Raw genomic sequence first — 14,440 nt, forward strand, 5'->3', positions numbered from 1 at the left:
AAAGTGTGACTGGCTGGGCCGTGGCCGCCGCCCTGCATCCATCCTCCCATGTTGCAGACGGTCGAGCTTCCTCCGCCCACAACGACGACGTTGTTCTCCTTTGCTGCCGCGTAGCTCTCGCCCCACATGTAGGCGCCGGCGAGCTTCATGGCGCTGCCGGTCCATCCTGATGCCGCACAGCCGGTGGAGCATAAGTCCTTACCCGCATCCTACCCGGGTCATGAGCCATGTCTTTTGCAAGCTAGGCATTTTCGATGCCGAACAACCGCTCCAGAGTTTAGTTGCGCCTCATTGGGTTGGGTTGAAGTTATGTCAACTATTACCCGGGTGCTATGGCGAAGACGAAGACGAGGCCGCTGAACTCGATGGACTACAGATCTCCATGGGGAAGTATCTAATTACCAAGTGTCATCCCTACTTTATTTACGCATACACGTCACACCGAAACTGACACAGGCGGCTAGCGTGCCACCGAAATTCCGCAGTCATAACCTTTTTGTGTGAAAAGGACATTGTGAATATCTCACAAAAGTCTTCAAGGTGAACAAAGTACTCTACGACGGATAATATCTGATGGCTTCCAAACAAGACCAAAAGAATCAAGCAGGAAAGATTGTCATCGACCCGAATGACAATTATGGCAGAAACTCATTAGGCACGGTCCACTGACAAATTTCAGTGCCCACCAACTAGTCCCGCCGAGCGAGTCACTCGGCGAAAAGCTTCCTTGTACGGCGTGCCCCGGAATCCACCCCGGACGGCCCGGGGACCTTTACTGCCCGAACCCAAGAACGCCACGCCGCGGAGCGGTGCTTCAACTGCCGCCGCCCGCGGGATCGTCCGGCGCACTTAAGTTCGTGCGATCTAGCGTCGGGGGGATAAGGGGGCGCAGGGACGAGGCGAGGTGAACCAAGCTCCCAGCTACTGTGGTACCGGCAGCGTGGCAGCCAAGAGGCTAATCATCGCATCCCGCACGAAGGTTTTTAGTGTAATCTATCCTAAATCCTTGCCACTAGCAAGGGGTTACGTTGATTATCTACCTTTTGCAGGGCCCTTACGACTTGATGCCTGCTAGCTGTGCCTACACAGCCCTTCTTTAAATGTAATCCAGATTCTCTTACGGGTTTGCTGGCTGATTATAATTGAGTTCAGCGACCCCAGAGTTTTTGAGGGGGAGTACGACGTCAAGCCCAATCTCAATCATGTACAAAACAACTGAGAGCGAGACCGAGAGCGAGACCGAGAAACCGAGGGGAACCGACGTTGAGAAACGTTGCAACTCTGTTCGCAACCCGGGCCCGGCGCAGCTACGCGAGCACGGCATCGGTCAAAGTCTACGATGCTGTTGTCCGTAACGCTTCATTCGCGTATGGCGTTGCTTCAACAACGACTCGATTAGAGTTGCGAGGCGACATGCCCAGACATGAAGCAGATACTCTCATCCTAGCAGTATCGTGAATTCTGGACATATAACTGTTTGGGCCTTCCCAGCAGTAGCGGCATATGTACCATTCTTCAATCATCTGCACTTCTCATCATCTTACCATTCTTGAGCATCAATCTAGCGTCTATTTCAAACAATATGTCTATGCCAGCACCTTCCAAGCCCCTCGGGGCCCTTGACTTCAGCTCCGTCAACTACGGAAACAAAGCCCAGCGCTTCACAGCACAGAGCAACCTCGCACGGCTGATCCTTGCTGATAAGCTACAGGTAATAACTCCACGAACAAGCCAACCATTGGAGGAGCCATCTTTACTAACCCATGAGTGACCGGGGTTTAGGCATTCGAAGAGCTCAACGCATTGGCCAAGGTCACCTTTGCCGAAGGCGACTTCACGGACCCGGACCCCGTCTACATCGATGCCCGCTCCAGCCCAGTCAAGCTCCTCGACTCGGCACCCACCGACGGCGCCGAGCCCGCCTTTGAGCTCACATGGCGTCCGGAGCGGTTCGAAGACCTGGTCGAGGGCCGTGACGACCCGCAGACCGCCGTCTTCATGTCGGCCGTCCCCACAAAGGGTGACTACCCCCTGGCCATCCGCTTCGCAGACCTCATCACCCCGAACCCCACGGATGCCCCGACGACAAAGGACGAGCTCAACCTCGACGAGCTGCCCAAGCCGACGGAGGATATCGAGCAGGTTAAGCGTGACTTGAGGAAGTGGGGCTATGGTCTGATGAAGAACGCGCTTACCCCCGAGCAAGTCGCCGTTCTCAAGAAGGGTGCCCAGGAGCAGGCAGCTGGCGAACGTAATGCTGGCGTGGCGACGTTTGATGGCGGCCCGAAGAAGCCCAACCAGCGCATCTGGAACATCTTCAACAAGGGAGAAGAGTTCCTCGACCTGCTGAACCACCCCCTGATCGATGAGGTTGTGCCGTGGTACCTCGGCTGCAACAACCCCCTTTTGTGGTCCTACAACGTAAGCACCCTCTTCCTTCTCATAAAAAGGGCCAAATTACTAAGACTAGGGTAACAGATCAACATCGCCCGCCCCGGTGGTATGCCCCAAGTCCTCCACTGGGACCAAGGCATCATGGGCCACGGCCGCACCAAGCCCTGCGCCCTCAACATCTCTTGGCTCCTGTGCGACTTCACCGAGAAGAACGGCGGCACCCGCATCTTCCCCGGCTCACACAACAAGAACGTCCGCCCCCGCAACGTCTTCACCAGCGAGGGCACAATCGCCTGCGAGGCGCCCGCCGGCACCGCCATGATCTTTGAGGGCCGCATCTGGCACGGCACGGGCCGCAACACCGAGACCAGCGGCGAGAGACCTTGCGTGCTCTCCCTCTTCACCCACCCGGCCGTCCGGCCCAAGGAGAACGCACTGCTCTCGCTCAGCTGGGAAGCCGAGGATGAGCTCCTTTCGGAGCGCCACAAGTCGCTTGCCGCGCTGCGGACGGGGCAGGCTGGTGTTGGTGGCGCGTTGGGCGAGGCGAGAGAGGGTATCATTGTGAAGCGGCCGCGGTCTGATTTCACGACTGTCGGTAAGGTGAGGGCGCCGCATGATGATGCGGAGGTAGCCAGGATGATTGAGACTGGTTCTCATGCCAACAATACGCAGTCGGCCGTCCGTGAGGCCGGAGGACTTGACAAATAATGTGGAAGATACATGTTTCCTTCACCTTGGTTACTAAAGAAACGGTTCAGGTAGACAGGATTGAGATTTGGCGAGGCATTTCGATAGCAATACACCCAGCAGCGACAATTGTATGGAATGAGAACGATTTCAGATGATCCACGAGACCACATAAGCGCTACTCAGAATCATGTACTGAGAAGTGAACATGATGTTTACTCATCACCTCGTAAGGCCGTGTCGGTTTATGAATGAGCGCGGCCCTCACCGCGCCAAAATTTGACCGGGACCGAAAGCGCCTCGCTGCACGCTAGGAACAAAAGCGTCATTGCGCTATCCGTGGAGGGGTTTCTGACAAAGACACGGGGATAAAATGGCGATAAGACTACTAGTCCATTATATCGTACTTAGCACTTAAAGCCGGGCCAAGACCACATATGTCTCATTCAACCAACTTCATGCCATCTTTGACTCCTTGGGGAAATAGATAACCACAATACCATTCCATTACCTAGAAGCATCACGCCCAGAAAACTTCCTGAAAGCTGCTCTCTGTCGGGGTCATCTGCTTCACTCTTTCCATCCCAATAAATCCCAACCAAGCCTCAACAATGTCGTCAACAAAAGGTCTGGCCCTAGTCACAGGCGCAAACGGCTTCATCGGAGCCCGAACAGTCGAAGCCTACCTCCTAGCCGGCTACTCCGTCCGCGCCGCCGTCAGAACCCAGCGCTCCGCAGACGAGCTCACCGCCGCCCTTCCCTTACAAGCCTCATCAGGCCAGCTGTCTACGGCCATCGTCCCAGACATCATAATCCCAGGCGCCTTTGACGAAGCACTCAAAGGCGTCACCTCCATAGCCCACCTCGCGACCCCCGTCAGCTTCGCCAACACAAATGTCGAGGAGGTCCTAGGGACGGCCGTGCAGGGCACGCTCGGCATCCTTGAATCGGCGATAAAGGAGGCCGGTTTAAAGTCTTTCGTGTACATGTCGTCCATTGTGGCGATCCGGGGATCGAGTCCCAAGTTCCAGGGGCGGGTTTTCTCGGAAGCGGACTGGAATGATGAGGCGGAGGAGATTCTCGAGAATGCGGGCGCCGAGGCGACGGGTCATCAGATTTATGGCGCCAGCAAGGTGAAGGGAGAACGCGCTTTCTGGGACTTCAAGGAGAAGAATAAGGCGAAGATCAACTTCAGCATGACGGCGGTCAATCCCGTGTGGGTTGCTGGTCCGCCGCTCATTCTCCCCGAAGACCCCAAGAGGCTCAGCGATACTGCCATCATTGCGTATCGCGTCATGAGCGGCGAGGAGTTGCCGCCTGTGGGGCCTGGAAACGGGACGCACGTCGATGCTCGGGATGTTGGGCGGATTATCGTGTTTGCTGCCGATAGGCCGGACGTGGCCGATGGGCAGCGCTACATTGCTGGTGGAAACGGTAACTTTGCCAACATCCAGGCTTATTGCGACCTGTTGAGGAAGGCGTACCCTGATAGAAGGGACATTATCCAAGAGGGAGAGCCAGGCAAGGGGTATTTGGAAGACTACGGCGAGCCACCCGAGTCACGAAGGGTCGATGCGTCGAAAGCTTCAAAGGCCACTGGCCAGGGTTGGATTCCTTTCGATAAGATGATCTTGGATGCTGCCAAGGCTTATGAGAGGTATTTCTAGATACTCATGTTTTCTTCTTTGCTATTGAGCCCATACTCTAGAATGTGAGAAAATAAGTTCGAAGAAAGGGCACAAGCTACCCTGATACTGAAGATTCACCACTTTGTTAATTTCCCAAACCCCCCTTTGTGTAGAGACACCTCGCCAAATCCAGGTAGTACAACCCCAAGCCAGTAGGGTCACTTCTCAGTCCTGAGTTGTTTCCGTCAACTGAAAGCTTATAAACAACGATGTGGCTGTGTAAGTAAAATTCTCACCTCATACTTTTAGCATGTACAACCGACGAAGTCCACTTCGCAGCAACATCCGTCGCCGCAGGTCTGAGGCTGATTGGCAGGGCATGACTTGCCATTCCAGAGCGAGCAGCTGTTGGCGGCTACACCGTTCGCGGTCATGAGAGCGGCAACGGCAACGAAGATCGTCTGGAACTGCATTTTGTAGATTGATTGACTGGAGAGATGGTTTGCGGCGATTCGGCTGTGTAAAACTGTCGAGCAGGTCTGTCAAAGTGTCAATGAGGTTAGTGATTTTGTATGGGAAGGTGATGTTCTTTATATCTCCATACTGAGAGCCCAACACCATACTAGTCAACATAGTTGAAGATACAGAGCCCTTTAATTTGGAACAGTCTTGGCTAATGTATCAAGATTGATGAGATAGTAATCAGTAAATACCTAAGCAGTCAAAAGCGAGTCCGAATCAAGACCAAATCCACCAATCAAACAAGTCGATACACCCATCATCCTTCATTCCAATCCGAGTCAGCTCGAGGAATGGATCGAGTCAGCATCAATTACAGCTCGCCCGTGCCTTTAGATGAACATGGTGATCAGGGTTCAAGGGTACTTTAAGTGATCTCTTGGCATCCTTGCTGACATCCTTTCTCCCCGCTAAGTCCGCTTCTTGCCTATTACCCAGCTTTTCTCCCATGACGGAGTCCGATTGACTGGTGACTGTCACCCTCCTAATTACTCAATGAACTTTATTCTCCTTCTCCTTTAGCCATGATGATGATGATGATGATGATGTATTTAACGTCTGGTAACAAAAGGACGTGCCGGGCGCTATGCCGACATGGTCTATGCTAATCTAAACTATGTTACAGGCTTCTCCTTTAGCCAAGTCAATTGAAGTGGCTTCTAATGGGGATCCTGAAGCTTCTCAATCACGTGTCACGAGGTGTATTATCAGAGACCAGAGGCTCGATCATTGATGCATTGTAGTCTTCGTATCTGCTGTCATCAGACTCTGTCAATTCCTCCGTATCCATTCTTGAAACACCACTTCAATGGTACAATTTCGACTCTCGCCGCCTCAATACTTCGCCCTCCTTCAACTCCATGGCGAAGTGACACTACACATCTTCAAATTTTCAGACGATGACATGATATGGTTAGGCGTCGACATGTGATTCCATCACTCATTGCCGCGAAGGTAGCGACCCTCCAAGACATGCTCGAAATTGCCGAGATTGATGTCGTCCTCGTCGGTCTCGCGAAGGGAGATTGGGCCGCGGATACTCTCGAAGTCGATGGCAAAGAGCTTGCCAGTGGTCATGTTGTAGAAACAGTGCTAAATTTTGAAAAGGATCAAGGTCAGCATGAGGTTCCGCGTTGGAGGGAAGGAGGACCAAAAGGAAGAAAAAGAAAGGACACCCCGAAATATCCGAGCCATGTCAAGAAAAGAGCGATAAACTCAATCCCGCGACGAATGGAAAATAACTAACCTTGTACTTGTGGGTTTTATCCTCACCAAGAGTACCGTCGTTCTTGACAGGGTGACCAATCAAGACAGCAGCAACCAAGAACTGAACACCCTCGCTGAACCGGACATCCGCAATCAACTTATCCAAGCCCTTGAACTCCATTCTGTTCTTGATATGCACAACAATGGACTCCTCATCCTTGACGACACTGGCAAAAGTCTCATACGCAAAGTGGGTGACAAGGGGGTTGGAAAGCCGAACCGTCTTGACGCGCGGGAAGGACTGGAGGAAACCAGCAGGCTGCAGGGAGAATCTGACGTTGCCGACGACGCCCTGGATATGCTCGGCGTTCTGCTTTGCGAAAGAGCTGAATAATTTCTCCACGGCCCGGAAGTGCTGCTTGCCAGCGTCGACGAGGGAGTGGGCCCAGTAGATGGAGCGGACTTCCTCGTAGATCTGGCGACAGGTCAGGAGGAAGGTGCTGTGCTCTTCCGTGGCGGTGAAGGCGAGAGGGGCGGCGCCACGGCCGCGACGCTGGCGTCCGATGAGGCGGGTGACAGCGCGGTTGTAGGGGGCGCAGGTGACTTCGGAGCCCGTGACGACTTCGATGTAGATCTTGCGACGGATCTCGTAGGGGATGGCGAGGAGCATGCAGCGGCGCTGGACGTCGGTGATGGCGAGGTTTTTGACTCCCGGAGTGATGTTCTCGACGTCCACGGTGGTGTTGTCGACTTCCATGGCGGTATTGTCTACTGCCATGGCAGTGTCGTGGCCTCCGCGGCGTCCCTGTCTCTTGCGGGCGATAGCTTGCTCGATGCCGCGTCCAGTCCACATCTTCGCGGTCGATGTATTGACGATGTCCGCGTTGGAAGATGTGGTTTGATGGAAAATGGAGATGGATTCGAAAAGATATTTTCTCCGTTGGAAGGAAGGAAGGCTTTGTGGAAATATTTAGGGTAGTGGGCAAGGTAGAAGGCACCGGAACTTGGAAGTCATGTGAGAAGCGGATACTTGAAGAGCGGCAGCTTTGATGGTGAAGACGGGGTGAGAGGTTCATGAGTGAATCACATTATCACGGAGAGCTCTGGGTTGGCATAGAGTACGGAAATGGTGAAGGGGGCATTCGGGATGATTTGGTTCGGACGACTCATCCGGGCTTGACCATAGGAAGTAGGATGACTATCTCCAACGATGGTGAATGCGGCAGACATCAAGGAGATTTCAAAGTCTTGTAAGAACATACATACAAAGGCACTTGACGTTATCAGAATACATCTTGTGCCCCTTGTTGATCACTTCGAGTTGAAAGCACATCCCGAGCGATTTACGTCCCATTCTCTCGTTGTTGTATACTCTACCGAGCCTATTACCCTGATCGGTACGATCTTCTAGAAAAGTCCCAGCTAGGTACCCTGCTCGAGCTTTGTCAGGTCTATAATTAAAGTGTCATGGAACGCGTTTAACCTCATCTCAGAGTCTGCAACTCTCCTCAATTGTCTGTAACTTAGATGAACCTACCTATGCGAACTTTGGGCCGGGGGGAAGGGGGTTGTTCAACGATGGCCCGAAAGACTGCAAATTTAACGAAGTTAGTGGTTATAAGCACCTACCAAACCAAATAGGATGTGAGCTTTCATTTTTGATGAAATAGTATAACCTCAACACCTTGGTCTTCTGCTTCTTGTTCTCTTACTCAAAATCGACATACTCTTAACGCATAACACGACTCTGGTATTGAATGTAACAAAGTATTGCAAGATAACCTACTACATCTGACCATAGAAGTTTCTCAATGGATCACATAGAGTTAGGTAATTATGCTATTAGAATATTATGCTTTGAATATGATGTAAAGAAGGTAGAGGTATCGACTAAAGTACCGTTAAAACCCCTCCTTACTGGGGGATGTAGCTTGTCGTGTAGCTCAAGTGAAATCAACTAACCCCGTTCAAAAAGTTTAGGGGCAAAGTGAACGGAACCGTAGGGTAGAAAGATGGATAACACAATTAAGACTGAAGGATACGACGGGAGTAAAAATCGTGGGAACCAGCAGCACGAACTACTACTTGTCAAGCAGTGGTGGTTATCAAATGTCCATGGGAGTTGCTTAGCAGACATAGACGAAGCAAGAGTGCATGTAATCCAATTATAGATGGCTATTTAGATATAGATAGTACGGTATACCTAGGGCCTTGGGATCTATCCCAATCGATTAGGAAAGCCAAAGACCAAGTATCTACTTGGCAACGATGGCCTCGCTAGCTTTTAGAGCACCGACCACCGTGAAGCAGATCAAAGGTGATACGATATAAGACATCTAAAATTTTGTCAGAAAATAACACAAATGTTGGGAGGCATGTGTCCAGAGGATATCAACTTACAGTCAAAAACTTGGCAATCAACATCTTCAAAGAATCCTCAGACCCATCAACATCCGCCAGCGCAGATAGCTTCATCGCGGGAGGTCCAGTCGGCATAAGCATCAGACAGAACCACAATAGCGCATCCTTGGTCAGCAGCTCTGTCCTGCTAGCCAAGAGATAAATGACGCCAATCGAGATGACGGGCCAGAGAATGAACCTGACAAACGTGACAGCCAGGAACGGCACGACAGGAACCTGGCTCTCCTTCGAGTCCTCCCCGTTCTTGTACTGCAAGATCGCCTTGGACAGCTTCACGCCCACGACGATGACTTGCAGTACGGCAAAGAGCTCGCCGACGTTCTTGACCGAGGAGGTGAGCCAGGCGTTGAAGTAGCCGCCCTCCTCGGGCTCGTTGAAGAAGAGGCGGTGGAGGGCGGGGACGAGACCGAGGAGAGCGCCGATGAGAGCACCGATTACAGGAGCATTGACGAAACTATACATGAACTCGAGGGCCGTGCGGGTTGTTGGGGATATGTTGGACCAGTATTTGTTGCCTTTGCCGTAGACGCTGTACTTTGTGCGGGTAATTCTGGTTACGGTGCGATTTGGGAGCAGTGAGGTCTGCTCGTTGTGCTCGACGGCGTCCTGCTCTTGTGACTCGATGTCTTCTTCGCCGTTGCTCTCGTTGTCGTCGTCGTTATCGTCACCCTCGCCCTTGTCAGGGACTTCCTCTTCCTGGCCATTGAGTAGTTTCGGCCCCAGAGCAAATGTAAGGGAGTTGCCAATCATGGCATTGACCAAGAAGTAGCTCTTGGCCTTGGTGACGACGCCAGAGCTGTCATCGATGGAGCTAAGGATTCCGGTGGCGTCTAGGGATTGCACGAGCAAGAGGGGCAGACTGGTGGTGTTATTGAAGGCAATGGCCGGGATGACCCAGTCGGGCATGCCAAAGACCTTTGTCAGGACGAAGCCGATGCCAATTGACACTGTGGTGTAAAACATGGCCCAGATGATGATGGGGACGTATCGGATTCCCTGGTGTATGGATCAGACGAGACGGATATAAGGTGCCGAAGGGTGGGCCGGGGAACTCACAGTCTCCAAGTCAAGCTGCGATCCAACGTTCGTAATCAGGAGAGCAGGAAGAGCCATCCGGACGCAAAAGGTTGAAATCTTCTTGCTGCTGCGGTCGTCGAGGAGGCCATACTGGGCGGCAATGACACCGGCGGATATGGTGAGCAGCACTGATAAGGAAGCTTGGAAAGCCCCCAAGAAGGGGACGAGGATGCTCTCTGTCGTGTTGTCTGACATGATTTCTGCTAGTCTTTCAGTCACTGGACTACCAGCAACATGAGGGACAAGAGAAGGGGAACAAGCGCGATTTTAAGAACAGCGGCAGCAAATCGATTGGGACACGCGACAGCTCAGCCAGACTTGTTCCTTGCGTAGGGACAGAAAAGCTTGGCGTGTGCGCTTGGCACCAGGAACGTGAGGTGAACGTGGACGTCACTGTGCACGGGCCAAGAGCGCCCCTTGATAGCGTCTTGATGATAAGATGAGCTTCTGGCTTGGCTGCTTCCGGGTGTCCATGTTGATGTCCATTGCTTCTTCGATCGTGGTGTTTTGGACTGTTTGATGTGTTTTTGTTGAATGCCAAGCATCGTCGATGGAAGGAAGGGCGGTTTTGGTCTCGGTGTAAAGGAGGTGTGTGATCCAAGCTCCCCGCCTGCCGTGCTCGGTGATCTTCACTGGGAGCTTCCCGTCACCGAGAACCCAAGAGCTGTGCAAAGGTCTCCACAAATAGCCGAGCAAAACCGAATTGGTGCGAACGTCATTGCCCGCTCACCCAATGGAGCTTCTGCTCCTCCGTTGCTGTCCTCGGCATAACGTCCAACTCTACCGGCACAACGTCGACATCGAATTCTGCGAATCGTTTAACACCCATCATCGCAATTGAACCCCCGTCTTCAATCTCGGATTTGTTCCTTTGGCTTGTTCTGCTTCTGCATTTCACTGCAGTCTTCCTCAACCGCCACAATGCCTCCCCGTCTCTCCCCTCTCCGGATCGCAATCCGCATCCCGCGCACCACAACAGCACCCTCCAGATCCGCAGCGGCGGCTAGAGCATTTTACTCAAACTCGACGGCCGCAGACTCCAACCAGCCACTCATCACCGTCACACAGCTCCCGGCGCCCGGGTCCGGCCACATCCGCATCCTCGAGCTCAATCGGCCCAAGGCGCGTAACGCCCTCTCCAAAGCCCTCCTCTCCCAGCTGCGCGCCGAGGTCGACGCCGTCCACGCCCAGTATGACCCGGAAACCGGCGCCGAGGTGCCGCCGCAGGCCATCTTTGGCGGCGCCGCCGGAAAGGACGTCAAGGGCCCCACGCGCGCCCTCATCCTCGCCAGCGCCGTCGAGACGAGCTTCTGCGCTGGCGCGGATTTGAAGGAGAGGCGGGGCTTCACACAGGAAGAGTAAGTTGCCCCCCCTTATTATGCGAAGCCCAACTCCTGCCGAGGGCCAATTAATTGGTCTCTCGTCGACCTTTCATACAAGAGCTAGCTTGCTAACACATTACTGCGCAGGACCGACGAGTTCCTCCACAACCTCCGCTCGACCTTCACCTCCCTCCAGAACCTCCCGATCCCAACAATCTCAGCAATCTCCTCCATCGCCCTCGGCGGCGGCCTCGAGCTCGCCCTCTCAACACACTTCCGCGTCCTCTCCTCCAACGCCCTCATCGGCCTCCCCGAGACGCGCCTAGGCATCATCCCCGGCGCCGGCGGCACCCACCGCCTGCCCGCGCTCATCGGCCTCTCCCGCGCGCGCGACCTGATCCTCACGGGCCGCCGCGTCTCCGCGCCCGAGGCCTACTTTTTGGGCATCGCGGACCGGCTGGTGGACATCACGCACGAGGAGGCGGAGAAGGCGGGCGAGGGCGACAAGGATAAAGGCGTATTGCTGGCGGCGCGCAAGGCGGTGCTGAGCGAGAGCGTGAGGCTGGCAGGGGAGATTTGCGAGGGCGGGCCGATTGCGATCCGCGCTGGGCTCCAGGCTGTTGCGTGGGCGAGGGAGGAGGTTGAGAATAAGATGTATGAGCGGGTTGTTGCTACTGATGACCGGAATGAGGCGCTCAAGGCGTTCCAGGAGAAGAGGAAGCCTGTTTTCAAGGGCCAGTAAGGGCTATGTAGCATGTGTGAAAATCTAGCTGTCAGGATCTAAGCACGGTGGCTATGTGTACATGGCTTGGATATGGCCTTGCGACCACGATGATCATGGGTCAGTTCATCAGAAGAACCTCGATGGTTCGAGACTTTACAAATCCAAGATACAGATGTGTCCAATGTTCTGTTTAGTCTTCAATATCGATTCGGAAACCTCCAGCCGATTGATCTTACAAGACCCTTCAAGAATATATGCATGAATGAGCATTTGGAGAAGTTTCGATATGTCTGTCGGCTGGGCAGAGCACATAAGCTCCACCTCGGCTCCGTGTCGGTGGTGGGTCCCGGTGAAGGGTCCCGGTGCGGCACGGATGAGATCGAGATTCATAATGGCGGGGAACCTCATTTGCTTGCTTGCTTGACTTGATGTAGACTAGGACCGAAGCTGGGGCTATGATGAGAGGAATTGAGTGCCAAGCTGACTCTCAAGCCAAATTGCCAGCTTCCCTATTCCCCTTCATTCCGCCCTGCCCTAACCTGATTAGAGCTATTCAAACGCTGAAGACCGAGGTTATGCAAACAACCCAAAGCAATATGTACAGTGCCTGATGTACCTACATAGTAGGCGGGAGTCGGTGGTGTGATGAGAAAACGTAAGTAGATATGGCGTCATCTTCTCCAGCAGCAACCGCTTATTCCGTGCAAAGAGCTCGAGAACTGGGACCTGGACAGTACCTTTACCAGTTCCCAAAAGCACTGCGGCTGCATTAAATGTGCATTGGATCAAATGTCAAACGGCTGGAGACTGGAGGGATTGGTCCGCCATCGATGATGTAGGTGTGATACAATCGTCTTGGTGGTTGCCGGGACGTCATAGCGCGTCTTTTTTCCGCCTTCCCCCAGTGGGGTTTTGGGGTGGCATGCACGCATGTTGCTGCCCCGGAGTGCAGTAAGTCACCTACGCAGCTACTGCCCTTTCCTCTCTTCGCCTCAATGGAACAACCCCATGACATCACGGGTAGCTCATACGTAGCTCAGCTTCAACTCGGGCCTAGCTTCCCCCTTCCTCACCATGGGAGACACAGACACCGACGGGAGTAGGTAAGCTAAGGGAGATACGCGAGCGAGGGGTAGCTCCTTTCGGGTTTCTTGCGTCTTTCATATTTGAGCTGTTCGGCTGCACTTCTACTTCTCTACCTCCCTTCCCACCTTACTTCCCACCTTACTGTTCATCAAAGCATCATCACCTCGAAAGCTTCAAACGAATCAAACGACGACTTGTCATCACCAATACCCTTCCCACAAGCAAACAACCAACAAACACATAAATCACAATGTCTTTCCTCATCGAAGCCACCGGACGTCGTCTGGCCACCATCCCCCGCGTCATCCCCAGAGCCGCCGTCGCTGCTCCCAGAACTTTCACCACCTCCTTTGCCGCACAAAAGTCCGCAACAGAGACTGTCAAGGATGGTCTGAAGACTGTTGACCGTAAGGTCAGCGACAAGCTTGTTGATGGCATCAACGCTGGTGGTATGTTTACTCTCCCCTTCATCACTCTCCGGTACCACACCACGAAAAGATACTAACATAACATCCTTCACAGCCAACGTCGCCGAGAAGGTCAAGCAAAACGTCCCCAACACCCAGGGCGAGGCCGCCGGCAAGGCACAAGAGCTCAAGGGCGAGGCTGCCGGCAAGGCACAGGAGCTCAAGGGTGAGGCCAAGGGCAAGGCCAATGAGCTTGCTGGCAAGGCGAAGGGTACCGCCGACCAGGTCAAGAAGAACCTGTAGATGGGTCTTTCTCAACACCAAAAGTTCCAGGATGAAAGATGTATGACGACGATTTCTAAGCATGCGTTACGAAAGTCGCTGGACTGGAATTGTCCACGCGACTACCTGTACACTATCACCACCTCATAGCATGGAAGGGGTTAGAGGGTGACTCCATGGGGCGTTTCAGCAAGGGCAAATCAATATTGCGATTGATCACAACACACTTCAAGCTACTCCATTCATCGCAGTGACTCCTGTTGATGTCGGTTCGCAACCATGGCACACATAACATAATAGCCGTTGACCATTCGATGCTCAACATCCTAGAGATACACCCTTTGGGAGCAAGGCAAAGAGATGCTTGTTTTCCAGGTCTTCAACCCCTACTACCATGACATCTCGATAAATCAGATAACTTATGAGTCTCCCCATATCCTCAAGTGTCTGCCTTTTCTAGCAAGAGCTCTGCGCGGGTTAAGGGGTCCTAAACTCACATAACACGAAAATGCTACTATATACCACTAAAGGATAGTTACGTACAGAAATATTTGCAAAGGGCGAGCCTTTTTACGCACATACGTGCTTGTAATGCTCAACACAACCAACCCTCAGGCGTCAGATAGGGGCACATTAAGATCGTTGAGAGAGGCCTGGAGACCGAGGCCAACCAGTCCAGAGAGCGTG

At 53.2% G+C, this 14,440-nt stretch overlaps 6 protein-coding genes across 6 annotated transcripts; 4 read left to right on the forward strand and 2 right to left on the reverse strand.

Moving 5' to 3' along the window:
• Nucleotides 1–1,323: 1,323 nt before the first annotated feature.
• Nucleotides 1,324–3,263, forward strand: BDP81DRAFT_422359 (uncharacterized protein). Its single transcript, XM_060589981.1, has 3 exons — nt 1,324–1,711; nt 1,783–2,421; nt 2,479–3,263. The coding sequence occupies exons 1-3, from the start codon at nt 1,583–1,585 to the stop codon at nt 3,100–3,102; spliced, it is 1,392 nt and encodes a 463-aa protein (XP_060447236.1). The 5' UTR covers nt 1,324–1,582; the 3' UTR covers nt 3,103–3,263.
• A 225-nt stretch (nt 3,264–3,488) lies between these two features.
• On the forward strand, nt 3,489–4,849 carry BDP81DRAFT_422360 (NAD dependent epimerase/dehydratase). Its single transcript, XM_060589982.1, has one exon. It carries the CDS (start codon nt 3,693–3,695, stop codon nt 4,746–4,748), a length of 1,056 nt encoding a protein of 351 aa, XP_060447237.1. The 5' UTR covers nt 3,489–3,692; the 3' UTR covers nt 4,749–4,849.
• A 1,315-nt stretch (nt 4,850–6,164) lies between these two features.
• BDP81DRAFT_392079 (uncharacterized protein) lies at nt 6,165–7,287 on the reverse strand (the record flags this gene model as incomplete). Its single annotated transcript, XM_060587655.1, has 2 exons — nt 6,165–6,320; nt 6,475–7,287. 2 exons carry the CDS (start codon nt 7,285–7,287, stop codon nt 6,165–6,167), a joined length of 969 nt encoding a protein of 322 aa, XP_060447238.1.
• A 1,283-nt stretch (nt 7,288–8,570) lies between these two features.
• Nucleotides 8,571–10,510, reverse strand: BDP81DRAFT_422362 (membrane transporter). The gene is made up of 3 exons (XM_060589983.1): nt 9,912–10,510; nt 8,835–9,851; nt 8,571–8,770 (listed from the first exon to the last, which is right to left on the reverse strand). Exons 1-3 carry the CDS (start codon nt 10,125–10,127, stop codon nt 8,690–8,692), a joined length of 1,314 nt encoding a protein of 437 aa, XP_060447239.1. The 5' UTR covers nt 10,128–10,510; the 3' UTR covers nt 8,571–8,689.
• Nucleotides 10,511–10,853: 343 nt separating this feature from the next.
• Nucleotides 10,854–11,996, forward strand: BDP81DRAFT_314900 (enoyl-CoA hydratase/isomerase; the record flags this gene model as incomplete). Its single annotated transcript, XM_060584041.1, has 2 exons — nt 10,854–11,290; nt 11,402–11,996. The coding sequence occupies 2 exons, from the start codon at nt 10,854–10,856 to the stop codon at nt 11,994–11,996; spliced, it is 1,032 nt and encodes a 343-aa protein (XP_060447240.1).
• Nucleotides 11,997–12,995: 999 nt separating this feature from the next.
• On the forward strand, nt 12,996–14,238 carry BDP81DRAFT_404651 (uncharacterized protein). Its single transcript, XM_060588914.1, has 2 exons — nt 12,996–13,513; nt 13,587–14,238. The coding sequence occupies exons 1-2, from the start codon at nt 13,315–13,317 to the stop codon at nt 13,772–13,774; spliced, it is 387 nt and encodes a 128-aa protein (XP_060447241.1). The 5' UTR covers nt 12,996–13,314; the 3' UTR covers nt 13,775–14,238.
• The last annotated feature ends 202 nt before the right edge of the window (nt 14,239–14,440 follow it).

This window comes from Colletotrichum phormii, assembly GCF_030913505.1.
Source record: "Colletotrichum phormii strain CBS 102054 chromosome Unknown BDP81scaffold_6, whole genome shotgun sequence".
Lineage (NCBI taxonomy): Eukaryota > Fungi > Ascomycota > Sordariomycetes > Glomerellales > Glomerellaceae > Colletotrichum > Colletotrichum phormii.

Excerpts from the sequence above, each read along its gene's own strand:
- BDP81DRAFT_422359 (XM_060589981.1), top strand. The coding sequence starts at position 1,583 with ATGTCTATGCCAGCACCTTCCAAGCCCCTCGGGGCCCTTGACTTCAGC. Across the intron at positions 1,712-1,782 it reads TCCTTGCTGATAAGCTACAG|GCATTCGAAGAGCTCAACGC; the intron begins GTAATAACTCCA and ends ACCGGGGTTTAG. Across the intron at positions 2,422-2,478 it reads CCCTTTTGTGGTCCTACAAC|ATCAACATCGCCCGCCCCGG; the intron begins GTAAGCACCCTC and ends CTAGGGTAACAG.
- BDP81DRAFT_422360 (XM_060589982.1), top strand. The coding sequence starts at position 3,693 with ATGTCGTCAACAAAAGGTCTGGCCCTAGTCACAGGCGCAAACGGCTTC.
- BDP81DRAFT_422362 (XM_060589983.1), bottom strand. The coding sequence starts at position 10,127 with ATGTCAGACAACACGACAGAGAGCATCCTCGTCCCCTTCTTGGGGGCT. Across the intron at positions 9,852-9,911 it reads CGCAGCTTGACTTGGAGACT|GGAATCCGATACGTCCCCAT; the intron begins GTGAGTTCCCCG and ends TCCATACACCAG. Across the intron at positions 8,771-8,834 it reads TGATTGCCAAGTTTTTGACT|ATGTCTTATATCGTATCACC; the intron begins GTAAGTTGATAT and ends ACAAAATTTTAG.
- BDP81DRAFT_404651 (XM_060588914.1), top strand. The coding sequence starts at position 13,315 with ATGTCTTTCCTCATCGAAGCCACCGGACGTCGTCTGGCCACCATCCCC. Across the intron at positions 13,514-13,586 it reads TGATGGCATCAACGCTGGTG|CCAACGTCGCCGAGAAGGTC; the intron begins GTATGTTTACTC and ends CATCCTTCACAG.